Source organism: Leptodactylus fuscus, chromosome 4 (genome assembly GCF_031893055.1).
Source record: "Leptodactylus fuscus isolate aLepFus1 chromosome 4, aLepFus1.hap2, whole genome shotgun sequence".
NCBI classification, from domain to species: domain Eukaryota; kingdom Metazoa; phylum Chordata; class Amphibia; order Anura; family Leptodactylidae; genus Leptodactylus; species Leptodactylus fuscus.
Window position 1 is genome coordinate 176,839,392 of NC_134268.1, and position 22,476 is coordinate 176,861,867.

The following is a 22,476-nucleotide window of genomic DNA, read 5'->3' on the forward strand; positions in this document are numbered from 1 at the left end:
CTTCTCTCAGCTGCTCCATACAGCCGCCTCCTCCGCTCCCGACACTCCTGCAGCCTCCTCCCCCTGTCTCTCTCTCCATCCCTCCCTCCCTCCTCCAGCACCAGCTGCCATCCTCCTCTCTCCCTCCATCTCTGTCCGGCTCCCCACTCACAGCCCTACCGGGACCTCAATGACCACACCATGATGACAAGCATCGCTGCTGCCTCCTTCTTCTCCAATGCCTGCCGCTTCGGAGGCTGTGGGCTCCACTTTACCACCTTGGCCGAGCTCATTGAGCACATTGAGGACAACCACATTGGTGAGTACCCCTCATCTGTGCCCCCAGATTGGGGTGCCCCTGTATAACGTACTGACCAGTGCAGACTGCAGGGCAGACGCCGATGCATTTGTGCTGGCACATGTGCCAGGTCTCAGGGCTGTTGCCAACTAGCCGCTAGGCTGGCATCTCTGAGCAGGGCACCCTAACCCTGTGCATGCTGGAGGTATGGAGAACTGAGTGAGTAGTGGCACCATGCACTCACCTACCCAACCCCCTGCGCGTTCTGCTTAGGTACAGTGTCCGCCCAATGGGTGGGGGCTTCAGTGATGCTGTAGCCACCTCCGGGCCCCCCTGCCCTTGGTGGCAACCATTAGTCTCCCCTGCGTCCTGTCAGCTGTGTTGCTAGGTGTGGTGTGGAGGGGTGCTGGGCTGTCACCTCCTGTCATGTGTGTTAGCAGCGGAGGGCTGCTGGCTTGTGTGCAGTGTGTGATGGGGAGGAGCACAAGGTGCCCCCTCTGCTGTCAGCCTGGAGTGCTGGGGGCACAGGAGCAAGGACCCAGCCTGACATGTGTGGAGCAGGGGGCGGCTGGACTCTGGGCTCTGTGTATTATTATATGCGCTGTTTGTGTCGTGCTGGGGCTAGGCCTGAGGAGGAGGAGTAGCAGGGGGTGTGTGTCCTGGAGCTGGGACCATGCAATGCCCGTTACCAGAAAGTGAGGCAGCTGCTAGTGTTGTGGCATTAGCCCTGTGTCTGGCTGCAGGTGGTGTAGTCACCAGGCTAGGCTCTGCTGCACAGCATAGGACCAGGACTAAACATACTGAGCTTTGCTTCACAATATGGACTGTGCTGTGTCTATACCAGGAGCTAGAACTAAACATAGTGAGCTCTGCTGCACAGTATGGGACCAGGACTAAACATACTGAGCTCTGCTACACAATATGCACAATATAGACTGTGCTGTGCCTATACCCAGAGCTAGAACTAAACATAGTGAGCTCTGCTGCAGCCCATGCTTGTAGTACAGTACTGGGTAGAGGGGATTTCCTGCAGACACCACAGGCCAGCACGTGTCTTCATCTATCAGCTGCTGGATGATGGACCCCTGCTCCTCCCCCTCAGGGCCCCATGCAGTCCCCTTGCACCTGACCCCAGGAGACCCTTCAGTAGCCAGCCTGTGAGGTTGTGCTCTGCTGCTGTCAGGTGGAGGGGCTGGAGCTGTCACACCAGGCTGTCCGCTGTCAGTCCAGCTGTGGAGGCTGCTCGATTCATCCCTCGTCCCAACTGCGGCTGCCCCCTCCTCCCCTTCTCTCAGCTGCTCCATACAGCCGCCTCCTCCGCTCCCGACACTCCTGCAGCCTCCTCCCCCTGTCTCTCTCTCCATCCCTCCCTCCCTCCTCCAACACCGGCTGCCATCCTCCTCTCTCCCTCCATCTCTGTCCGGCTCCCCACTCACAGCCCTACCGGGACCTCAATGACCACACCATGATGACAAGCATCGCTGCTGCCTCCTTCTTCTCCAATGCCTGCCGCTTCGGAGGCTGTGGGCTCCACTTTACCACCTTGGCCGAGCTCATTGAGCACATCGAGGATAACCACATCGGTGAGTGCCCCTCATCTGTGCCCCCAGATTGGGGTGCCCCTGTATAACCTACTGACCAGTGCAGACTGCAGGGCAGGCACCAGTGCATTTGTGCTGGCACATGTGCCAGGTCTCAGGCTGCAGCCAACTAGCCGCTAGGCTGGCATCTCTGAGCAGGACACCCTAATCCTGTGCATGCTGGAGGTATGGAGAACTGAGTGAGTAGTGGCACCATGCACTCACCTACCCAACCCCCTGCGCGCTCTGCTTAGGTACAGTGTCCGCCCAATGGGTGGGGGCTTCAGTGATGCTGTAGCCACCTCCAGGCCCCCTGCTCTTGGTGACAGCCATTAGTCTCCCCTGCGTCCTGTCAGATGTGTTGCTAGGTGAGGTGTGGAGGGGTGCTGGGCTGTCACCTCCTGTCATGTGTGTTAGCAGCGGAGGGCTGCTGGCTTGTGTGCAGTGTGTGATGGGGAGGAGCACAAGGTGCCCCCTCTGCTGTCAGCCTGGAGTGCTGGGGGCACAGGAGCAAGGACCCAGCCTGACATGTGTGGAGCAGGGGGCGGCTGGACTCTGGGCTCTCTGTATTATTATATGTGCTGCTTGTGTCGTGCTGGGGCTAGGCCTGAGGAGGAGGAGTAGCAGGGGGTGTGTGTCCTGGAGCTGAGACCATGCAATGCCCATTACCAGTCAGTGGGGCAGCTGCTAGTGTTGTGGCATTAGCCCTGTGTCTGGCTGCAGGTGGTGTAGTCATACCCAGAGCCAGGACTAAATATACAGAGCTGTACCCATACTCAGAGCTAGGACTAAACATACTGAGCTGTGCCCATACTCAGAGCCAGGACTAAATATACAGAGCTGTACCCATACTCAGAGCTAGGACTAAACATACTGAGCTGTGCCCATACTCAGAGCCAGGACTAAACATATAGAGCTGTGCCCATACTCAGAGTTAGGAGTAAACATACTGAGGACCAGGGCTGAACATACAGAACTGTGCCCATACCCAGACCTAGGTCTAAACATACTCAAAGCCAGGACTAAACGTACTAAGCAATGCCCACACCAAGGGCCAGGATTAAACATACAGCGCTGTGCCCATACCCAGAGCCAGGGCTAAACATACTGAGCTGTGCCCATACCAAGGCCTAGGACTAAAGCTACTAAACTGTGCCCATACTAAGCTCCATAGTGCCAGCTTTATAGGGTTATTGCTGCTATTAGCAGGTGGTACAACCCTCAAGGTATCATGTGGGTCCCCACAACTTACATTGCATGCTAAGCAGTGAGCATGCGTACCATAAGGCTAGCCATACACATTCAGTAACCACAGGATTCCCTGAATTAAAGTGGTAAATAAATGAAAAACTGCTGTAAATGTGATTTAAAAATAAATATAAATTTAGTACTTACATTTTTCATCTCTTGTCAATTCTGCACTACAGCGCCATTTATAGTGCCAACTGTAGCGCCAACTTCTAGCGACATGGCTTCAATTGCTGAGGACTGATGCCAGTAATACGGCACGTGGTCACTGTGGCTACAAATTGGTTGCAGTGGGCACATGCTGTTTGCTTGTAAACAATGACTGGGAGAACTGAAGTAATTCCATCACTGACAAAGAAGTGTGCACCGTTTTTTTTATTACATTTGCAGTGGTCATATATATATATATATATATATATATATATATATATATATATATATATATATATTTTTTTTTTTTTTTTAACTTGCTTATTCCCTTTAACTTGAGGTCCTGAGAATTTGCCAGCATTTTACCAGTCGCTTTAAGAATTCTCTGACTATTCAATGTGTATGGCAATAATTTGCCTTGCCTGTTAAAATAAGTACCAGTTCTTCTTCAGTGTCAAGCCCCTGGTGGTCTCCACTGGTCTCTATTAGGGTGGGTTCACATCTGCACCCGGTCTCTGGTTTAGCCAATCCGGCCGGTTTCCGTCTTCTGCCCCGCTAAACTGGACAGGGGACGATAACCCGGCAGTCAGCTTTCGAACATTCACTTGGGTTTGCAAAGGTTACTACCCGTGTGCGTCTTCTGCCTGTCTGTTGGGAAACCATTTTTTTAACCAGAAACAAAGTCCTGCATGTCCGACTTTGTGTCTGACTAAAAAAAAAGGTTTTCCCCGCGGACAGGCAGAAGGCACACATGGGCGGTCACCTTGCAAACCCATTCAAGTAAATGGGTTTGAAAGCTGATGGGCGGGTTTCCGTCTCCTGTCCAGTCTCACGGGGCAGAAGACAGAAACCAGCCGGATTGGCCAAACTGGAGACCGGGCGCAGATATGAACTTGCCCTCAGATGATACTCTACCCCTGATCCTCTCCCCTGGTCTTTGGACTGGATGGGCCATAAGTGCAGGGTTTCAAGTGACTACTGTGACCAGTCACTGGCCTCAGCAGTCACATGTTAGTAGTGATGACATCGCTACTGATACTTCATAACATGTGACAACTGGGGCCAGTGATTGGCTGCAGTAGTCAAGTGATCCCCTGCATTTCTGATCTAAACAATTTGAGGACCAAATGGATCAGGAGACATGCTGGGCTAGGTATGTATCATTTCTTTTTTTTTTATTTTACACTTCCCTGACCCCCCTTCCCCCAAAATTTGTTTTTAAATTATCCCTGAAAACCCCTTTAACCTCCCTGCAGCAATGGTGTGGTGTACATCCACCTGACTGCTGCAGGTAACCACTGGTTTCAGTTGTCTCTTGTATACGCAAGCATTACTACTATCACTGCAGTGGTCTCATGGATATACAGTGCAGTTATCACAGCAGGGGAGTTAATAAAGACTGGCAAAGATGAATATGAATAATAAAGAGAAATAATATGACCTGTATACAGCTTCTTAGGTCCATATATGTATTAGTGATCCATATGGAATACTGAGAAGAGTATTTGCGCAGTAAAATACATTTATGTTAAGGGAACCACAATGGGAACCAGGTTTGCACATCACTACCTACAAAATAGGGCAGTTTAATTTTTTAGCAAAATTTTGCAGCACCCCTGCATGGAGGGCAGACTACAGGTGAGTTTAGGTCCATTATTTATTACTTGTATAGCACCAAAATATTCTGCAGCACTTTATAGACATTGATGGTCAATGTCCCATATAGGGCTCACAATCTAAGCCAAACATACGTGAGAACGTACAAACTCCTTGCAGTTGTTTCCCTTGGTCAGATTCGATCCTAGGCCTCCAGTGTTGTAAGGCTATAGTGCTAACCACTAAGCCACCGTGCTACTCATGGTCACCGGACTGTGAAGCGTAAGGTGCATTAAACTGCTAATCTGTGGTCTTCCAGGGTATTAGACTCTGACTGATCAGCTATTGATGGCCTATCCTAAAGACAGGTTATCAATAATTAACTCCCAGGAAACCCCTTTAAGACCCTCCTTTAAGTAGTTTAATTTTTCTTCTTAGATTTAGTGAGGAAAAAAGTCACCAAGCGGCAAAATATTCCCCAAAAACATGTTTATACACTGGATCCTGGTTATTGAATACAGTAGGAACTGTGCCTAACTGCGAAGTTAGTAGCATAAAACACATACATGTAAGTACCCACAACGAGTGGGATTTATAAAGTCTGGCGTTTTATATGCCAGGAAAGAGGTAAGTGTGGCTTGGAAATGTTAGTTGTGACCATTTTCTTTGCAAATTGTGTTTAAAAGTCACATATCTGAAGTTTTTGACTTTTTATGACACTTTTCTGGCATATGAGCATAATAAATCTGTCCCAATATCTGCAGAAACTGTAATGTCAGTGAGTACTCTGAAAGATGTGGCAGATGTGACAGCTGCATTAAAAACAAGCAAAGGTGACATCTCAGTCCAAAACCATGAGTTTTAATGGAGTATTCCTAACTCAGACAGTAATGTTAGATAGATATCCCATCCATGTGTAGAGCACAGGTCCACCTTATCAGGCAGATTTAAAGAGGACCTTTCCTCAGGCACATGAGATTTTATATACCACTAGAAAGCCGGCAGCTTTCCGTTATATACTCCAGGACCGATCTCTGTCCACTGTCAGAAGGGTGTTCCTGGCAGTCTAGCTGGGCTTTGAGGAACATTCCCCACTGATAGTACTCATCCATAGCCCTGTACTGTCAGAGGGGACGTTCCTTACCACCTGGCGATGATGCTAAGCTGTGAAGAACACTCCCCAGTATTAGTCTATGGACAAGTACCGTCAGGGGGGCATTTCTTTTTTTTTTTTTTTTTATTTAAATGTAGATTGTGAGCCCCATATAGTGATCACAATGTACGTTTTTTTCCCCTATCAGTATGTCTTTGTAGAAGGGAGCACAAGCACGGGGAGAACATACAAACTCCTTGCAGATTTTTTGTCCTGGCGAGATTCGAGCCCAGGACTCCAGCGCTGCAAGGCTACAGTGCTAACCACTGAGCCACCGTGTTGCCCCAGTCAGGGGGACATTTCTCACAGCCCAGCCAGACTGCCAGAAACACCCTTCTGACAGTGGGCAGAGATCGGTGCATTTACAACGGAATCTCCAGTCCTGGGGCACATAATGGGAAAGATGACAGTGGACTGAATTCAGCGCACTGTCGGCTTTCTAGTGGTATATAAAGACACGTGTACCTGAGGACATGAAAGGTCTTCTTTAAGGGTTTTCCTACAACAGACATTTATGGCATATGCATAGCATAGCTCAATTCCAACTCCTAGGAAAAAGACCTTTGTACCCTTCAAATTTAAGTGTCTTCTGTGTTGTTGTGTTAGAGTCCGGAGGATCTTCTGGTTTTTTGGTGGGTCAGTCCAACATTGATCTAAAGGTATGATGGTTCTCAGTTTAATGTCCCCTACAATGCACAATGACTGGTTTGATATCTAGGGTCATAGATTCTTTGTGACAGACTCTCTTTAAGACAATTATGGAAAAGTCGGTATCCCACTTAAAGGGAGATTTATGTGATTTAAAGGGGTTGTCTCTACAAGATAACCCATAAATGCCTGATAGTTGCACCTGCCTTTACAAGTAATCCTCCCCTCAATCCCATCCCAAGTCATCCTGTTCTCACTGACAACCAAATCCAGGCTGTCAATCGTGGTCATCTTTACAGACATTGCCAAGGTTAATAAGCTACACAGTTTCCATAATTTCCACATAAGTTAATGTAACCTACTGTACAGAAACAATGTAACTCGGTGAGCTTGGCAGTTTCAGTAAATCCGACCACCATTGACAGTCTGGATTTGGTTGTTGGTCGGACTGGGGTCAGCAGGGTTGTAATGGTTACTGTGCTTTTATGTGGCATCAACATTTACAGGTGTTCTCTTTCTAGGAAGTTGTTAGAGAGTTAGATCAAGAAATGTGGAAGGAGATGCCGTGAGAAACAAATAAGCAACACACAGAAACCTTGTCTTTGTTGCCCATAGCAAACATTCAGAGAGCAACATTTTCAGTTAAACACACAAATCAAATCAAGTAGGCTTTATTGGAATGTCCGAATGGACGAATTGCCAAAGCTAGTAAAGTGTGTGTGTGTGTGGGGGGGGAGTTGGAGTCGAGGGGGAGAGTATGGGTGGGGGGGGGTGGCTGATTTGGGGTACAACAGTCCATGGAGTCTCATCTTCCTCTTAGTTGGTGACCGCTATATGGGGAGGTGGAGGCGGGTGGTTTGGGGTATAACAGTCCGTGGAGTCTCATCTTGCTCTTAGTTGGTGACCGCTATATGGGGAGGTGGGGGGTGGGTGGTTTGGGGTATAACAGTCCGTGGAGTCTCATCTTCCTCTGGTTTGGTGACAGCTGGACACGTATTGGGCAGTGATCTCCACAGTGGCCTCTTCTTCTTCCAGTAGGATGTAGAGTTTCCTCTTCGCATCTGCAGATATGAAGTCTGGGATGTGGGCAGAGAGTCTTTGGTAGTAGACGGCCCTCACAGCTGAGCATTTGGTGCAGTGTAGCAGGAAGTGGGTCTCGTCTTCTAGGGCCCCCTGGTCACAGTGCTGGCACAGTCTGTTCTCCCGCGGCTTGTACGTCTGCCTGTGTCGCCTCTATCTCCAGGTTGTGGACGCTCAGTCTGTACCAGCTCAGGGTCTGTCTGTGTTTGGGGTGGCATATTCTCTCCAGGTAGGTGGCCATGGTGTAGTCCCTTTGCAGTGACTGGTACATGGTGAGTTTCTTGGAGTTATTTATTGCGCTTCTCCATTCCTCGATGTACCGCTCTTTGTCTCTCTCAATGACTCCTTTTATTTGAGCCTTGTTCAGGGCATGTTGGGGGTTTTGGCTTGGCTGATGCTTGGTTGGGGGGGTATCAGTTTTTCTTCGGGCTCTGTGGCTCAGCCAGGCTTGGTGGTGGTAAGAGCCAGGACTGCTGCCCTGTATGTGAGTCTAGAATGATAGCGCCCTCTTCTGCATGGTGAGTCATATGGGGAGTCTGCCTAGCTCTGCCCTGCAGGCCATGTTGGAGGTGTTGCGATGGACATGGAGCAGGTATTTGCAGAACTCCAGGTGGAAGTTCTCTGTTGGGCTGGAATCCCACTTTGACTGGTCTGGGTAGGTCGCTGGGCCTCACACTTGTTAAGTAAAAGCTGCAATGTCATTGGTGGATGTGGGCATCATGACAGTTTTTTGGTTACTTATTTTTTATGAATTTCAGTTGTACTATTCTATCTTGGGTGGCGAAACATGTCTAAAGTTAAATAACACCCAGAACCTGCAATGATCAGCTGATCCTGCTGCCCCCATAGAATATATACATCATAGTGGTGGAGCCAGAAACTGCAGTTTTGCCACCTTCATTGACAGCCAGAGGAAGCTGGATCAGCTAATCAGTTTGGAGTCTGGGTGTTGGACCCCCACCAATCAGATACTGATAACCAATCCTGTGAGGTCTGAGAAAACCCCTGTATATAAAAACACTTTATTTCACCCCTACACATATCGCCTTATTGACTATCATTTTCCAAGCTTCTTTCATGTATGCTGCCCTTATATTCTTGCTGTCCAGCTTCTCCTCTGCTCCTGATCAGACACCATCTTGGTTTGTATATTTCTCTTTCTTTTAGCGGTTGTTAGTAGAATGGAATGGATAAAGGGAGTCTGTCACCAGAACCCAAAATATCAACACAGACTGAGAGATACATAACTTACGGTATGAATCAGTGCCTTTGTTAATGAGATATTGTTCTAGTTGATACGCAAATCAGCTCTTAGGGTATGTTCACACAGCGGAATTTCCTCAAGCTCGGAATTTGCCTCCCATTGTTTTCAATGGGAGGCAGAGATCACAGCAGGACATGGAAAAAAGAAGCGCCCTGCTCGACCTCGCCATGGATTTCCGCAGTTGATTGAGCCGCAGAGTCCGCAGCTGGATACTCCATGCCTATTAGGCCCATTCATCTGGGTCTGATCAATGGAATGCCCTGTATCAGCATCCTATCACGGCTAGACCGCAGGCGAAGATACCACTGTGTAGAAAATGAAGAGGAATACTTCTTCATTTTCCACAGTGTGAGCAACCAGGGCATTGGCTTTACCTCGGCATTTGTTGTTGCAACATGCTACAAATATATACCTAAGGGCCATGCACATGACCATGTGCTAGTTCATTGTGCTGTCTGGGTTATTCCTAGATAGCACACTGACCCATTAATTTTTATCAGAGCGTGCACATGGCTGATTTTCGTGCTTCCATGTGTGGGCCAACAGTCCGTGCCGCAAAACTCAGGCCGTTCTCGCCGGCTCCGAAGAATGGGGCTGCAAAAGCACGGCCGCCCAAGCTGTTCAATCACGGCCAGTGACTTGGTTGTGTGCATAAATCCTAAATATGCATCTCCTAAATGCAACCCTAACCAGTCTAGAATGACACGGGCACAGGGGGTGTTCCACCAGAGCTACAGCAACACCACCTACTGGACCCATGCTAGGCAAAGGAGAACCTCCTATTAACACTCCATTCTAGAATCTTCCTTCTGTCAACCTGCTATCAATCCCATCAGCACAACATCATATGGGCAGCTCACCCTGTACTAAGTCTGCCTGCCGGGGGTGGGGGGGGGACAGTGTTATTATTCTTTTATTCCTTTACATTCTCCTAAATAATAGATCATTATTATATAGTTAAGGAGGTCAAGCTGTGAGCAGCTTTATGACTGTGTGACAGGACCTGTCTGCTCATCAGTAGTTAGTGACTGAAGTATCTGTCTCCCACTGTAGAGAGCCTCACATGATACAGCTGCAGCTCAGTCCCATTCAAGGGAATAGAGCTGCAATACCAAGCATAGCCCCTATGTATCATCCAGTGTGCTTGCACTTCTGTGAAGAGGCCGCTGCGCTCACCCAAATGTTACAGTCTCTTCAAACAGCTGTTTGGTGGGGGCCTAAATGTCAGAGCCCACTGACTTATCCTAAGGATAAAAAGTCAGTCCCACACGTTATGTTTTTTGTATCATGCGATTCTTTAATGAATAAACATTGAATTATAAAAAAAAAGTCAGTCCCGAAAAAAAACCTTTTATGCCTCTGTGTCCAACATGTGCCGTCATTGATCCTCTTCATGTGCCCCGTAGAGCTTTCTACTTTGATGGGGATCTAAAGTAGATTCAGGTCAAGTGACAACTGTTAAATCATGTAATGCCATGACTGAGGACGTCTCTACATTGTTAGTGGTCTGGTGTAGCTTATATGTATATGTGTATATATATATATATATATATATATATATATATATTTATATTCATCATCAGCTCCCAACCCTGTGGCAGAAGGTTTAGCTTCTGAAGAGTGTATGTGCGTGGTATAGAACATAAGATGGCTGTGAGCCATAATAGAGGGCTGTGTTTGGTGTTATTTTAATGATATGCCTGCTCAATTGAGGAATGCATCTCAATGTAAACAGGGAAGCAGAATAAGAACAGCTTTATGCAGCTCTATATCCATGTCCAAGACGTGAATAATTTATATCTGGCTGATAAGAAGTAAAAACACATTACATACTCTGCCGACAAGAAATAAAACAAGCAGCAGAATTCAAGGCCTCGCTGTGTAGCTTTGCACCAAAGTTTAGACCTGAATTTTCTGCTTTGCCCTGGGAGATTGTAGCCAGGTTGTTGCCAGAACTGATCAGTGATAAAAGTGATGTCTTATATTAAACCTTAATTAGGCTTTAGCGTATGTTCACACAAGAACATATACGCTGCAGATTGAGTGATGGGACCAGAGCAGCAGTCCTTGGCGCCTCCACTATTCAGTGCAGGGGGCTGCAGATCTGATCCTATAAGGGCTCGTTGACACGGGGCAAGATGGGGCGGATTATGGCGGTGAATCCACGTCATAATCCGCCCCCTCACAATGTATGTAAACTGAAGCGAACTGCTCTTTCTTCAGGCGGATTCCGCAGCTGATTCAGCCGCGGTGTCCGCTTTGCGACACCACCCTTTAGACTAGGCCCATTCATTTGGGCCTAATCCAGACTGGAAGGCCGCAACAGGATACCGTGCACTGCACCGGCATCCCGTCATGGCAGCCGCGGCGGAATATGCACCGCGGAATCCCCGTGTGAACTAGCCCTTACTTACTTCTGCTCCCCGTCTACTGCAGTAGCTTCTGGCACTTGGAGACTGCCGTACTAGCCACTTTTAACATGGCCCTCAGCATGCCTCTTTTTCCGGAAAGTGGTGTGGGTGACACGAAACGTCAGTTGTAACTATTTATGGTGCAACTGGTATTTAGTAAGTAAGTTTGCTACTTGTTTTACCCCAGAAACGTGATGTAGCATGATAATAAATATGCCCCAATAAGTTACCAGGATAGAAATCTTCAAAGAGCCCCTGGCAATAACCAGTGTTCTGATATATTATAATGTATTCTCATGGGAGCATTCAATTATATGAGGTCTCTAAGGGTCCTATTACACGTGTGGTGATGGCCACAGGTAATGGGCGCAGTATACCGCTAATATTTAGGCTGGAGTGGCATCTTGAAGCAATGACAAGTCCAGACAGCTCAGCAATTGCTGGTAAACCACAAGCATTACCTGAGGCCACTGACAAACTTGTAATAGCATCTTAATGTTTTTACTGTCTTTTTTATTAGATTGCCTGTTGGAAATCCTTCAGTGGGTATTGCGAGTGGCAGGAACCAAATAGTATCTGGATAACTAGTCTGTGTAGCTAAATAAAAGCATGCGTTATATATACAGTCCTATGAAAAAGTTTGGGCACCCCTATTAATCTTAATCATTTTTAGTTCTAAATATTTTGGTGTTTGCAACAGCCATTTCAGTTTGATATATGACTGTTCTCACCATTCTTCTTCTCTGCCTTTCTGATATTTTTCTTGGCCTGCCACTTCTGGGCTTAACAAGAACTGTCCCTGTGGTCTTCCATTTCCTTACTATGTTCCTCACAGTGGAAACTGACAGGTTAAATCTCTGAGACGTTTTGTATCCTTCCCCTGAACAACTATGTTGAACAATCTTTGTTTTCAGATCATTTGAGAGCGGGCTGTCCATGCTCGGCCACCATCAAACTTAACTGAACTTGAATTGTTTTGTAAAGAGGAATGGTTCAAAATCCCTTCATCCAGGATCCAGGAACTGATTAAAAGCTACAGGAAGCAACTAGAGGCTGTTATCTTTGCAAAAGGAGGATCTACAAAATATTAATGTCACTTTTCTGTTGAGGTGCCCATACTTTTGCACCGGTCAAATTTTGGATTAATGCATATTACACATTTTCTGTTAGTACAATAAACCTCATTTCAATCCTGAAATATTACTGTGTCCATCAGTTATTAGATATATCAAACTGAAATGGCTGCTGCAAACACCACAATATTTACAACTAAAAATGATTAAGATTAATAGGGGTGCCCAAACTTTTTCATAGGACTGTATATGAATGAGCCTCACTGGCATCATGTGGGCATATTCAGGGTCGCTGTACATATAGGATATTTTGCTGTGTGGTTAAAAACAATGTTTCTGATTTTACCACAAATTGCCTCATTTGGCCACATGTTTTTATATACATGTAAACCCTATTTTTAACATGGTGACTCTGCAGCATACTTCTAGCAGTGTAGGGTACTCTAATCTATATATTACTCTCCAACAGAATCACAACTTTCCTTCATATCACACCCTCACCTGGTTGTCTCTCAAGCAATGCACTTCTTTTATGTACATTACCGTGCAAAACTTTTAGGCAGGTATGGAGAAATTGCTGCACAGTACGATTGTTTTCAAACAGAGAAAAGTTAGGGCGGGCCCCATGGGCCAGAAACACTACAATTTGCTCACGGCGGAAACGCTGCAGGAAAAATCGCGGCATTATACAGTAACTTCAACCTGGATGGGATTAATGCGAATCCCATGCCCACTTTGCATTTTAAACCTCAGCACAGACACGCTGCAATTTTCAAAACTGGCCCAATTTTGGAAACCGCAGCATGTCAATTATATATGCGGAAATGCCAGCGGCTTTCCCGTAGATATAATGGTAACAGAAAGTCAATGGAGGAAAACTCTGTGAACTTTCTGTTAGCGCTGCAAATTCTCCCATGGGGCCTTAGCCTTAAATGGGTTTTTGATGCTAAAAAAACCTTTTTTTTGAAAAGGTCTGTTAGTGCTATTAATGTACACCCCTATACCTTTAGCAGTGTTTTGAGTGATTTCTGGGTTTCTCTGGTAGCTCCTGGCATCTTCTGCATTTGTTTAAATGGAGTAACTTCCTTCTGTGTAGCCTCTTGTGTACCTTCCACACTACTTCCCTCTCACTGCTCCCCCTCTTTCACTCTGTTACACCCTTCACTGTCTCCCTAGCTAAGCTATCCCACCCACTACTAGCCCTTCCCAACTAACTAACTCACCCTACCTCTCTCCACCCCATCATAGTTACATGTCTTCCTCTCTGGGAGACAGCTTCTCCTTTTCACTGTGCGCAGGCTGGAGACGCTTCTCTTCCACTCTCCTAGCGTGACCGTCCCATTAATAGGGGATTTTTTTTTGAATATAAGTAAATTAGAAGATAGGCAGGGGGAATGGGATTAAGTTTGGGGGTTAATTCTTATTTTATCCCAGATAACCCCTTTAATAGTTTAATTTTGGCAATTAGCAAAATTAAGTGAATGAACAAAAGAGAAAAAATAAATTCCATCAATATTTCATGTGAACGTCCTTTGGAGGAGGAGTCCTGGAAGTGATGCTATAGTCCCCTGATCTCATCATCCAGTCTGTCTGGGATTACATCTAGACACAGAAGGATTGGAGAAATTGTACAAGCACAGAATATCTCTGCTTAGTTCTCCAAGATGTTTGGAACAACCTCTCTGTCAAGTTCCTCCAAAAACTGTGTAAGGCCAAGGTCCCATATGGCGTAAACGCTGCAATTTACCAGTGGTGGAAACTCTGAGGAAGAAATTGCGGCAATTTACAGTCACAGCCCACTTTGCAGTAAAATTCGTGCTGCAGACACACTGGTGCAGTTTTGGAAATTGCAGCATGTCAATTATCCTGTACCTACGAAAATGTCGGCAGTTTACCTATAACTATAATTGACACAAATAGTCCACAAAGGAAATCTCTGCAAACTTTCTGTCTAAAGCACTGTGGGAAGACCCGTGATGCGTTGCTGCCACGGTTTTTCCTACATCGCTTTTTGCTGCCTGACACCATGTGGGGCCTTAGCTTGAAATTCTACGAGATCTGATGCTGCTAAACTTAACTGAACTTGAATTGTTTTGTAAAGAGGAATGGTCCAAAATACCTTTATCCAGGATCCAGGAACTGATTAAAAGCTACAGGAAGCGACTAGAGGCTGTTATCTTTGCAAAAGGAGGATCTACTAAATATTAATGTCACTTTTCTGTTGAGGTGCCCATACTTTTGCACCAGTCAAATTTTGGTTTAATGCATATTACACATTTTCTGTTAGTACAATAAACCTCATTTCAATCCTGAAATATTACTGTGTCCATCAGTTATTAGATATATCAAACTGAAATGGCTGTTGCAAATACCAAAATATTTAGAACTAAAAATGATTAAGATTAATAGGGGTGCCCAAACTTTTTCATAGGACTGTATCTATTACCCAATTATATTTCTGTTTAGTTCATTCAATCCATTTTCTTAATTGACGAAAATAAATGATTAACACTTCTATTTCTGAAAATATTCTTACTTTGCAGCATTTTTTTCAATCAATGAATGCAACACCCCAAAATGCCAAGGCTCCAGGTACGTGAGCAGACAGGCGCCTGGAATTTGGGGAGGAATCTGCTCCGGATTCGTGGCGAAATCCTCCTCCCAATTCCTCTATGTGAATACACCCTTAAAGTCACAGTAAATGGCTGGGATTCTAGCGAATTCCATCTACGCATTGCGGAAAAATACGTGTAGTTGGCACGCTTGCAATTTCCAAAACTGTTCAAAAAAATTGCAGCATGTCATTTATACCTATGGAAACACCAGCAGTTTCCCTATAGTTATAATAGAAGCAGAAAGTCTGCAGAGATTTCCTCTTCAGACCTTCTGTGAAAAGTGCTACGGGAAAAACCGTGATGTGTTGCCGCTGCAGATTTACTTTCAGTGCTTTTTTTTGCAGCAGCCCATTACTTAGGGCCTTAGCCTTAAAGACGTCCTTTCACCTCCTGGGGCACATGCGGCGTAATACACCGCTAGAAAGCTGAATTTGGCTTTACTGTTCTGAGCCCCCAATGAAGAGCTATAGGTACCGTAGCTCTTCACTGTCAGAAGGGCATTTCTGACAGTCAGTCAGGAACGCCCTTCTTCACAGCAGCACCTATAGCACTGTACTGTGAGAAGGGGAGTGCTCCTTACCGCCCAGCCATGATGCTGAGCGGTGAGGAACACCTCCCTTCCCTCTTGATAGTGCTTGTCTATGGACGAGTACTGGGGGGGCGTTCCTCATTGCTCAACATCATGGCTGGGCGGTAAGGAGCACTCCCCTTCTCACAGTACAGTGCAATAGACGCTGCTGTGAGGAAGGGCCTTTCTGAAAGTGAAGAACTACGGTACCAGCACCAATAGCTCTTCACCGGGGGCACAGAACAGGAAAGCCAATAGTGCGCTGAATTCAGGGCACTGTCGGCTTTCTAACGGTGTATTACACCGCATGTGCCCCAGGAGGTGAAAGGTCTTCTTTAGGCTATGGTACCACGGGCCGTATCCGCAGCACTAAAGCGTTGTGGGAAGAACCGCTGCGTGAACGCATTGTGGTTCTTTCCGCAGTGCTTTTAAGAGAAAGTTCAGAGTTTTCCTCTGTGGACTTTCTCTTAACATTATATCTACGGGAAAGCAGCCGGCGTTTCCGTAGATATAATTGACATTTTGTGATTTGCAAATCGCAGCGTGTCCGCGCTGCGATCTTTTCCGCAAAGTGGGGATGGGATTCGCATGAATCCCATCCACTTTACCTGCACTGTACAATGCCGCGATTTTTACCGCAGCGTCTCTGCGTCCGTGGGGTCTCGGCCTTAAAGAGACAATGTGCAGGTATATGATGCAATTTACAAAAACTGCAACAGTTTTGGAAATCGCAGCATGTCCAGCCAGAATCCCATCTACCTTGCAGGCACTGTAAAATACAGCGGTTTTTGCTGCAGCAAAATTGTGGCGTTTACGGGGGTTCCAAGAGTCAGAGCCCTGTGGATAGGCAGTCACTAGTGAATATTAATAAATCTTGGTGCTGATAGAACACACCGACAGAATAACAATTGATTTTCAGCTAATGAAACACTAATTCAAAGTGACAACCTTCCATCTGCCCCTCAGGGTGTGTTTCCATGTTCACGATTTTCCATGTAATTTTTCAATTCACTCCTGGTTTTGGCTTCAAAAACTGCCTGCAAAAACCTTAAATAGAAGTCCAGCCTAAATATATTGGGTTAGGAGGGAACAACGAAAATGGAGTCATACTACAGTACATAGTGTTTGTTTGTAGTCTGTAACCACGGAAACACATAGGTCTGCGAAGGAGCTGTATGCACCAATCAGTTGTATGTCTTCAATGAAGACTATGTTAGAGCAGGGGTGCCCAATACGTCGCTCGCGATCTACCGGTCGATTGCAATTTACGTATGGGTTGATCGCGGGATGCAGCCAGGGATCCCTGGTGTTTGCTTGTTCACAGTGCAGGCTGAGAGTCAACTCTCAGCCTGTGCTGTGAACAAGCACTCCGGACACTTGCAGGCCGCTCTTAGGGATGGAGGGAGCCGGGGTGCTGCTTGTTCACAGCGCAGGCTGAGAGTCATCTACGTACACTGGGGCTGCCGCAGCCCCAGCCTGCCAGTGTCCAGAGATAACTCTCAGCCTGCGCTGTGAACAAGCAGACAGCGGGGATCCCTGGGCGGCCACAGAACGCCGCTGTCTCCTGCTCTCACGCTCCACCAGGCCCCGCCCACATACCCGGACCCACCCAAAGACACGCCCCACCCGCAGGCCCGCCCCTGCCCCGCCCACAGGAAGTGGGTAGTAGATCTTTCGACTTGGTCATGTTATAAAGTAGCTCACATGCTGACAAAGTGTGAGCACCCCTGTTTTAGAGGTACTCCATTTTTCCTTGTACCATACATGCCTAGTACTAATAATAAAATGTGGCAGAGTATGTAGCCTTTTAGTACCTATAGCATAAGAAAGTCATCCTCATCTCTAAAGCCTTATGCACACGACCGTGCAGTTTTTTTTTTATAGACCTATCTTGGACGGACACCCCTTATTGAAATGGCAGTGAATAATGGCTTTTTTTAAAATGGACGTCACATTGGCATTATGGAAACCATCACTTTCAGTGGCTCTATTCACATGCCACTATGTATGTCCATTTTCACAGACAAGGATATTGCATGTCAGGTTTTTTTTTTACCTCGATTAAAAAAAAACGTGAATGCAAAAAGACACATTGAATTCAATACGTTGATTTTCGCAGTTGTGTGAATAAGCCCTAAGAGACCACTTTTTTAGAACCCAAAACAAGGTTTGCACTTGCAATTGGCATTACCAGCCCTGTGGATCATGTGAGTAATAATTACTGAGGCTTTTTTAGGATTCGGCTTCAGAGCGTTGCCAGTGTAAATCCTGATTTGCTTTCTTTGTACTTTTTTCTACAGAACATAAGTAGTTTGAAGCTCCAACTTTCCTTATTATCCAAAATAAACCGTAAGTGTACATGTGTTAGATGCATTATGTTGGTCGTTTGGGGTAGTATTTAACCACTTCATGACCGCTCCATGTTCCCTGGTTCATGAATGGGTATAATTGGTTGGTTTTTTTTTTTGGTATATGTAGTTTTGAGGACTTTTTTTTTTTTTCATTTGGGTTGTTCAGAATATTGTTTTCAGTGATACATTGGGCATTGATGAGACAGTTCTAGTGTGAACCTTGTAAATCTTTTTGATGTGAATGAACAGAATGATGTTTTGTCAGAAATTCAGAGAGAGCCTATTGGATTTCATGTTTGTCAGATGGGAGAGTCTCCATAGTGTACCTGTAGGTGCATGGTGAGTTGAAGGACATAGACAATGCAGTGGTTGTACCATGATGCTCCTGAACATGACTGGCGACAGTATGTACTCTATATATGCTAACATTGTTTATGCTGATATGATTCATATGCGTTACATGGTCATCTCTTTAAATGACTACAATGCTGGCTAACATTAAGTTCACGCTGCTTGAGAACCCAAAAAACAGAAATCCAATCCGCTTAAAAAGCGGATACTTGCAGAGATCTGAAGACCCATAGATTATAATTGGGTCAGCCGGGGTCCCAACCGTTTTTTTCCAAAAATTGTGGAGAGAAAAGTCCTGCTTGCACGGAATCCACGAACGCAGAAGTGAACCTAGTCTTAGAGACGTCAGACCTGTGGGAACTAACTTTTTCCTAGGCCTGCAAAGGAACTGTCTTTATGAGACTATCCTTTTCATGTCATTTAGTCAGGAGCTTGTGGACAGAGGCTTTCCTGAGGCTCACAGAGTCTGGTTATATGATCTCTATGCTACACGGTTTTATCTCAAAAACAGAGGTTGAGAGCCCCCTGTTATGGTAGTATATATGCTAGACTGTTTTTGGAACTCCTATAGTTAGGAACGTCCCCAATGCAAAATTAGTAATGGAAATCCCATTTAGCCATCTGCTACTTGTGTTGTCTTACGTTGTAGAGAAGCCTTTGGCCCCCTCAGGATCCAGAGCCCAGTAGGATCTGGACCCCTTATAGCTACATCCATGCCCATAGAATTTGATGAGGAGAACTATGCAGCCACCTTTCCATTCACAGCTTTTTCTGAACCCCTTATAGCTATATCCATGCCCATAGAATTGGATTAGGAGAACTATGCAGCCACCTCTCCATTCACAGCTTTTTCTGAACCCCTAATAGCTACATCCATGCCCATAGAATTGAATGAGGAGAACTATGCAGCCACCTCTCCATTCACAGCAGCCACGAGATGAGGACCCCTGACTCTGATTCTTGAGATAGGTGTGGGTGCCACACATCCTGTGTATATGCTATAAATGGCTGATATGGAAACCCCTTTAACTTTTCACAGATTGTAGAGCTGAGACTAAATTCTGTTTTTGAAACTTGAGTCTTTTCCAAAGTAATGAAAAAAGTAAAATTTTTATATAAATGTTCGTCTTTTGAAGTTTAACTCTAATTTGGAATTCATTAGGCTGATTCCAGCCTTGGAACAGAATTTATGTAAAATTTATGTTTTCTTTTAGAAGCTATAAATAGCTATTTTATGGATATATTTCCGCAACTAGAATTTCACTCTATTCCTAGCAATTCGTGATTGGGTGAGCCAAAATTTTTCATTTCATGTCGTTGCCAATCACATTGGTAAAATAATAGGTTTAAGTTCCAAATCTGTAATAAGTTATGCCATTAAAAATAAACACAGATAGACATAAATTTAATTTATTTTTTAAGATTTAGGCATATTTTATACTGCAGGTTGGTCTTTTTAAGGACTAGTTAACCATCACGGTCCTATGCATAGATTACACATAGGTCACCAAGAAGTTGACATATACATTTAGAAGTTGTTTAAAAGATAGTTTAACTCTTGACTAACCTATACCGAATGCCAAAATAGGTTTGGAAAAAACTGTACAGAGAATAGTAGCAGTTAAAGGTATTGTCCAATCCAAACAAATTTACTGGCAAACAGCTTAGCAGACATACTTACCTTACTGACCCTTGGCAGGTCCTGTTCTAACATCACCTGATCCCTTGCTGGTCTGTGTAATTCCTGGTCCAGCAATGTTGTCCTGACATGACCCAGGGACTGCTAAAGGAAGTCACTAGCTTCAGCAGTCACATGGCTGTGCCAATAACTAGCCTCAGGAGTCACAATGGCTGTGCCAATCACTAGCCTCAGCAGTCACATGGCTGTGCCAATCACTAGCCTCAGCAGTCACATGGCTGTGCCAATCACTAGCCTCAGCAGTTACATAGCCGTGCCAATCACTAGCCTTAGCTGTCACATGGCTGTGCGAATCACTAGCCTCAGCAGTCACATGACTGTGTCAATCACTAGCCTCAGCAGTCACATAGCTGTGCCAGTCACTAGCCTCAGCTGCCACATTACTATACCAATCACTAGCCTCAGCAATCACATGGCTGTGCCAGTCACTAGCCTCAGCAATTACATTACTGTACCAATCACTAGACTCAGCAGTCACATGGTTGAGCCAATCACTAGCGTCAGCAGTCATATGGCTCTGCCAATCACTAACCTCAGCAGTCACTTGGCTGTGTCAATCACTAGCCTCAGCCGTCACTTGGCTGTGCCAATCACTAGCTTCAGCCGTCACTTGGCTGTGCCAATCAATAACCTCAGCAGTCACATGGCTGTATCAATCACTAGCCTCAGCCGTCACTTGCCTGTGCCAATCACTAACCTAAGCAGTCACATGGCTGTATCAATCACTAGCCTCAGCAGTCACTTGGCTGTGCCAATCACTAACCTCAGCAGTCACATGGCTGTGTCAATCACTAGCCTCAGCAGTCACATGGCTGTGTTAGAAAATCATTTTAGGATGAATTATTAAAGAGCCTGACAAGGAAATGGTAAGTTGAATATGTCTTTTTTTGTTATTTTATAACGCACTAAGCTTTGTTTCAATAAGTTGTACCACGGTGGACAAACCTTTCAAAGAGGACCTTTCACCACTACCTAAAATTCAAGTTCTTGATTCCATTAAAGTTGCAATTCTCATATGCAACAAGCGCAGGTAGATTTGATGCCTGAATGCACATTAGGCCCTGTAATGTCTGAAGGGCGGTGTCAGGCAGGGGGTGTGATTCGTGATTCAGAGCTCCAATCAGAGGCAACTAATGTCAGAGCTCAGAGTCACACCCCTTGTCTGCTCCTGCCTGACACCATCCAACTGACATTAAAGAGCCTAAATGAGAGGTTCTGGTATTGTGGTTTTAATACTGATGCTAAAATGCCTGTGAATTATGACTACAAATAATGGGGGTGGGGGTGTAGGATTACAGAATCCAGAGCAGGGTATACCACCTATTCCTTTTGGGGGTTGCTGTGGGTCTGAATATCCCTCCCATTCTTTCTACCCTTTTTGTTTCCTTTTTTGGTGATTTTATAATTTGTATATTATACATCTCTCTTATTTTTATTCATCTATCACATATTTTATTGAAATCACTTATTTGAGTAGTCAGTTTACTATAATAGGGCATTTATATATACACCCAATAGAATATGCAATGCACACGTGAGGTGACATAACACGCATGCGCTAGGTCCGGCACCATCTTTGAACACTATCTTTAGTTCCTTCCTAAATATTGGTATCTTGTGGTTTTGTATTATCTTGCCCTTCTGTATGATCCAAGGAGCTCGGTCTATTCACTTGAGGTTGTTTAGAGATTTTCTTTATGTGCTCTGATTTATGCAATAAGTGATACATTCATTTATTATGTATGTGAGTGGAACATATGTTTGATCCTTGTGGCTTGGCAGAAAACTTTCACTATTGCAGGTGCACTTATTTTATTGATATATAATGATATATTTATAAGCTACTATATATTTGGCTTGACTTCTTATATGGTGGTATACATCTTGATTATTAAGGCTCGGTTCACATCTGTGCCCCGTCTCCATATGGGGATTCTGTTCACTTCTCTGCTTGAAAAAATGTGGAGAGTATAGCGCTGCAAGCAGAGCTTTTCACTCCGCATTTTTCGTCCTTTTCGGGCGGAAACCACGCGGACCCCATTAGAATCTATGAGGTCAGTAGGTTTCCTAAGGTATATGCTTTTTTATGCAGATTAAGCTTCCATTTGGGGACCCCTCCGAATGAAAACCCAGCCAACTTTACTATGGGAAGAATATGCAAATCTGTCTTCCATGATGTAATTAGGAAGTCAGCTGCTGCCTTAGTGTTGCAAACCAATAGAGGGCGCTCACTGAAATGTACAAGCCTGTCTTCCCTGATGTAATTAGGAAGACAGAATCTCAGTGAAATAACCCAATAAAGGTTTGCTCCCTTTAGCATCATGCTCGACCTTCCAAGAGGCCTTTGTTTTGCAATGATGCTGGGATTTCTACCAGGTATAGTCTCTCCACCGAGGACGGCTGTTTCGATGT

The 22,476-nt window shown here is 45.3% G+C and overlaps 1 protein-coding gene across 1 annotated transcript in view; it reads left to right on the forward strand.

Moving 5' to 3' along the window:
* Positions 1 to 1,652: 1,652 nt before the first annotated feature.
* The window catches only part of JAZF1 (JAZF zinc finger 1), a 213,447-nt gene continuing 192,623 nt past the window's right edge, over positions 1,653 to 22,476 (forward strand). The window contains exon 1 of the mRNA XM_075271471.1: positions 1,653 to 1,860. Within this exon, the coding sequence (XP_075127572.1) occupies positions 1,743 to 1,860 (118 nt within the window). The 5' untranslated portion in view covers positions 1,653 to 1,742. The remainder of the gene's footprint in view (positions 1,861 to 22,476) is intronic.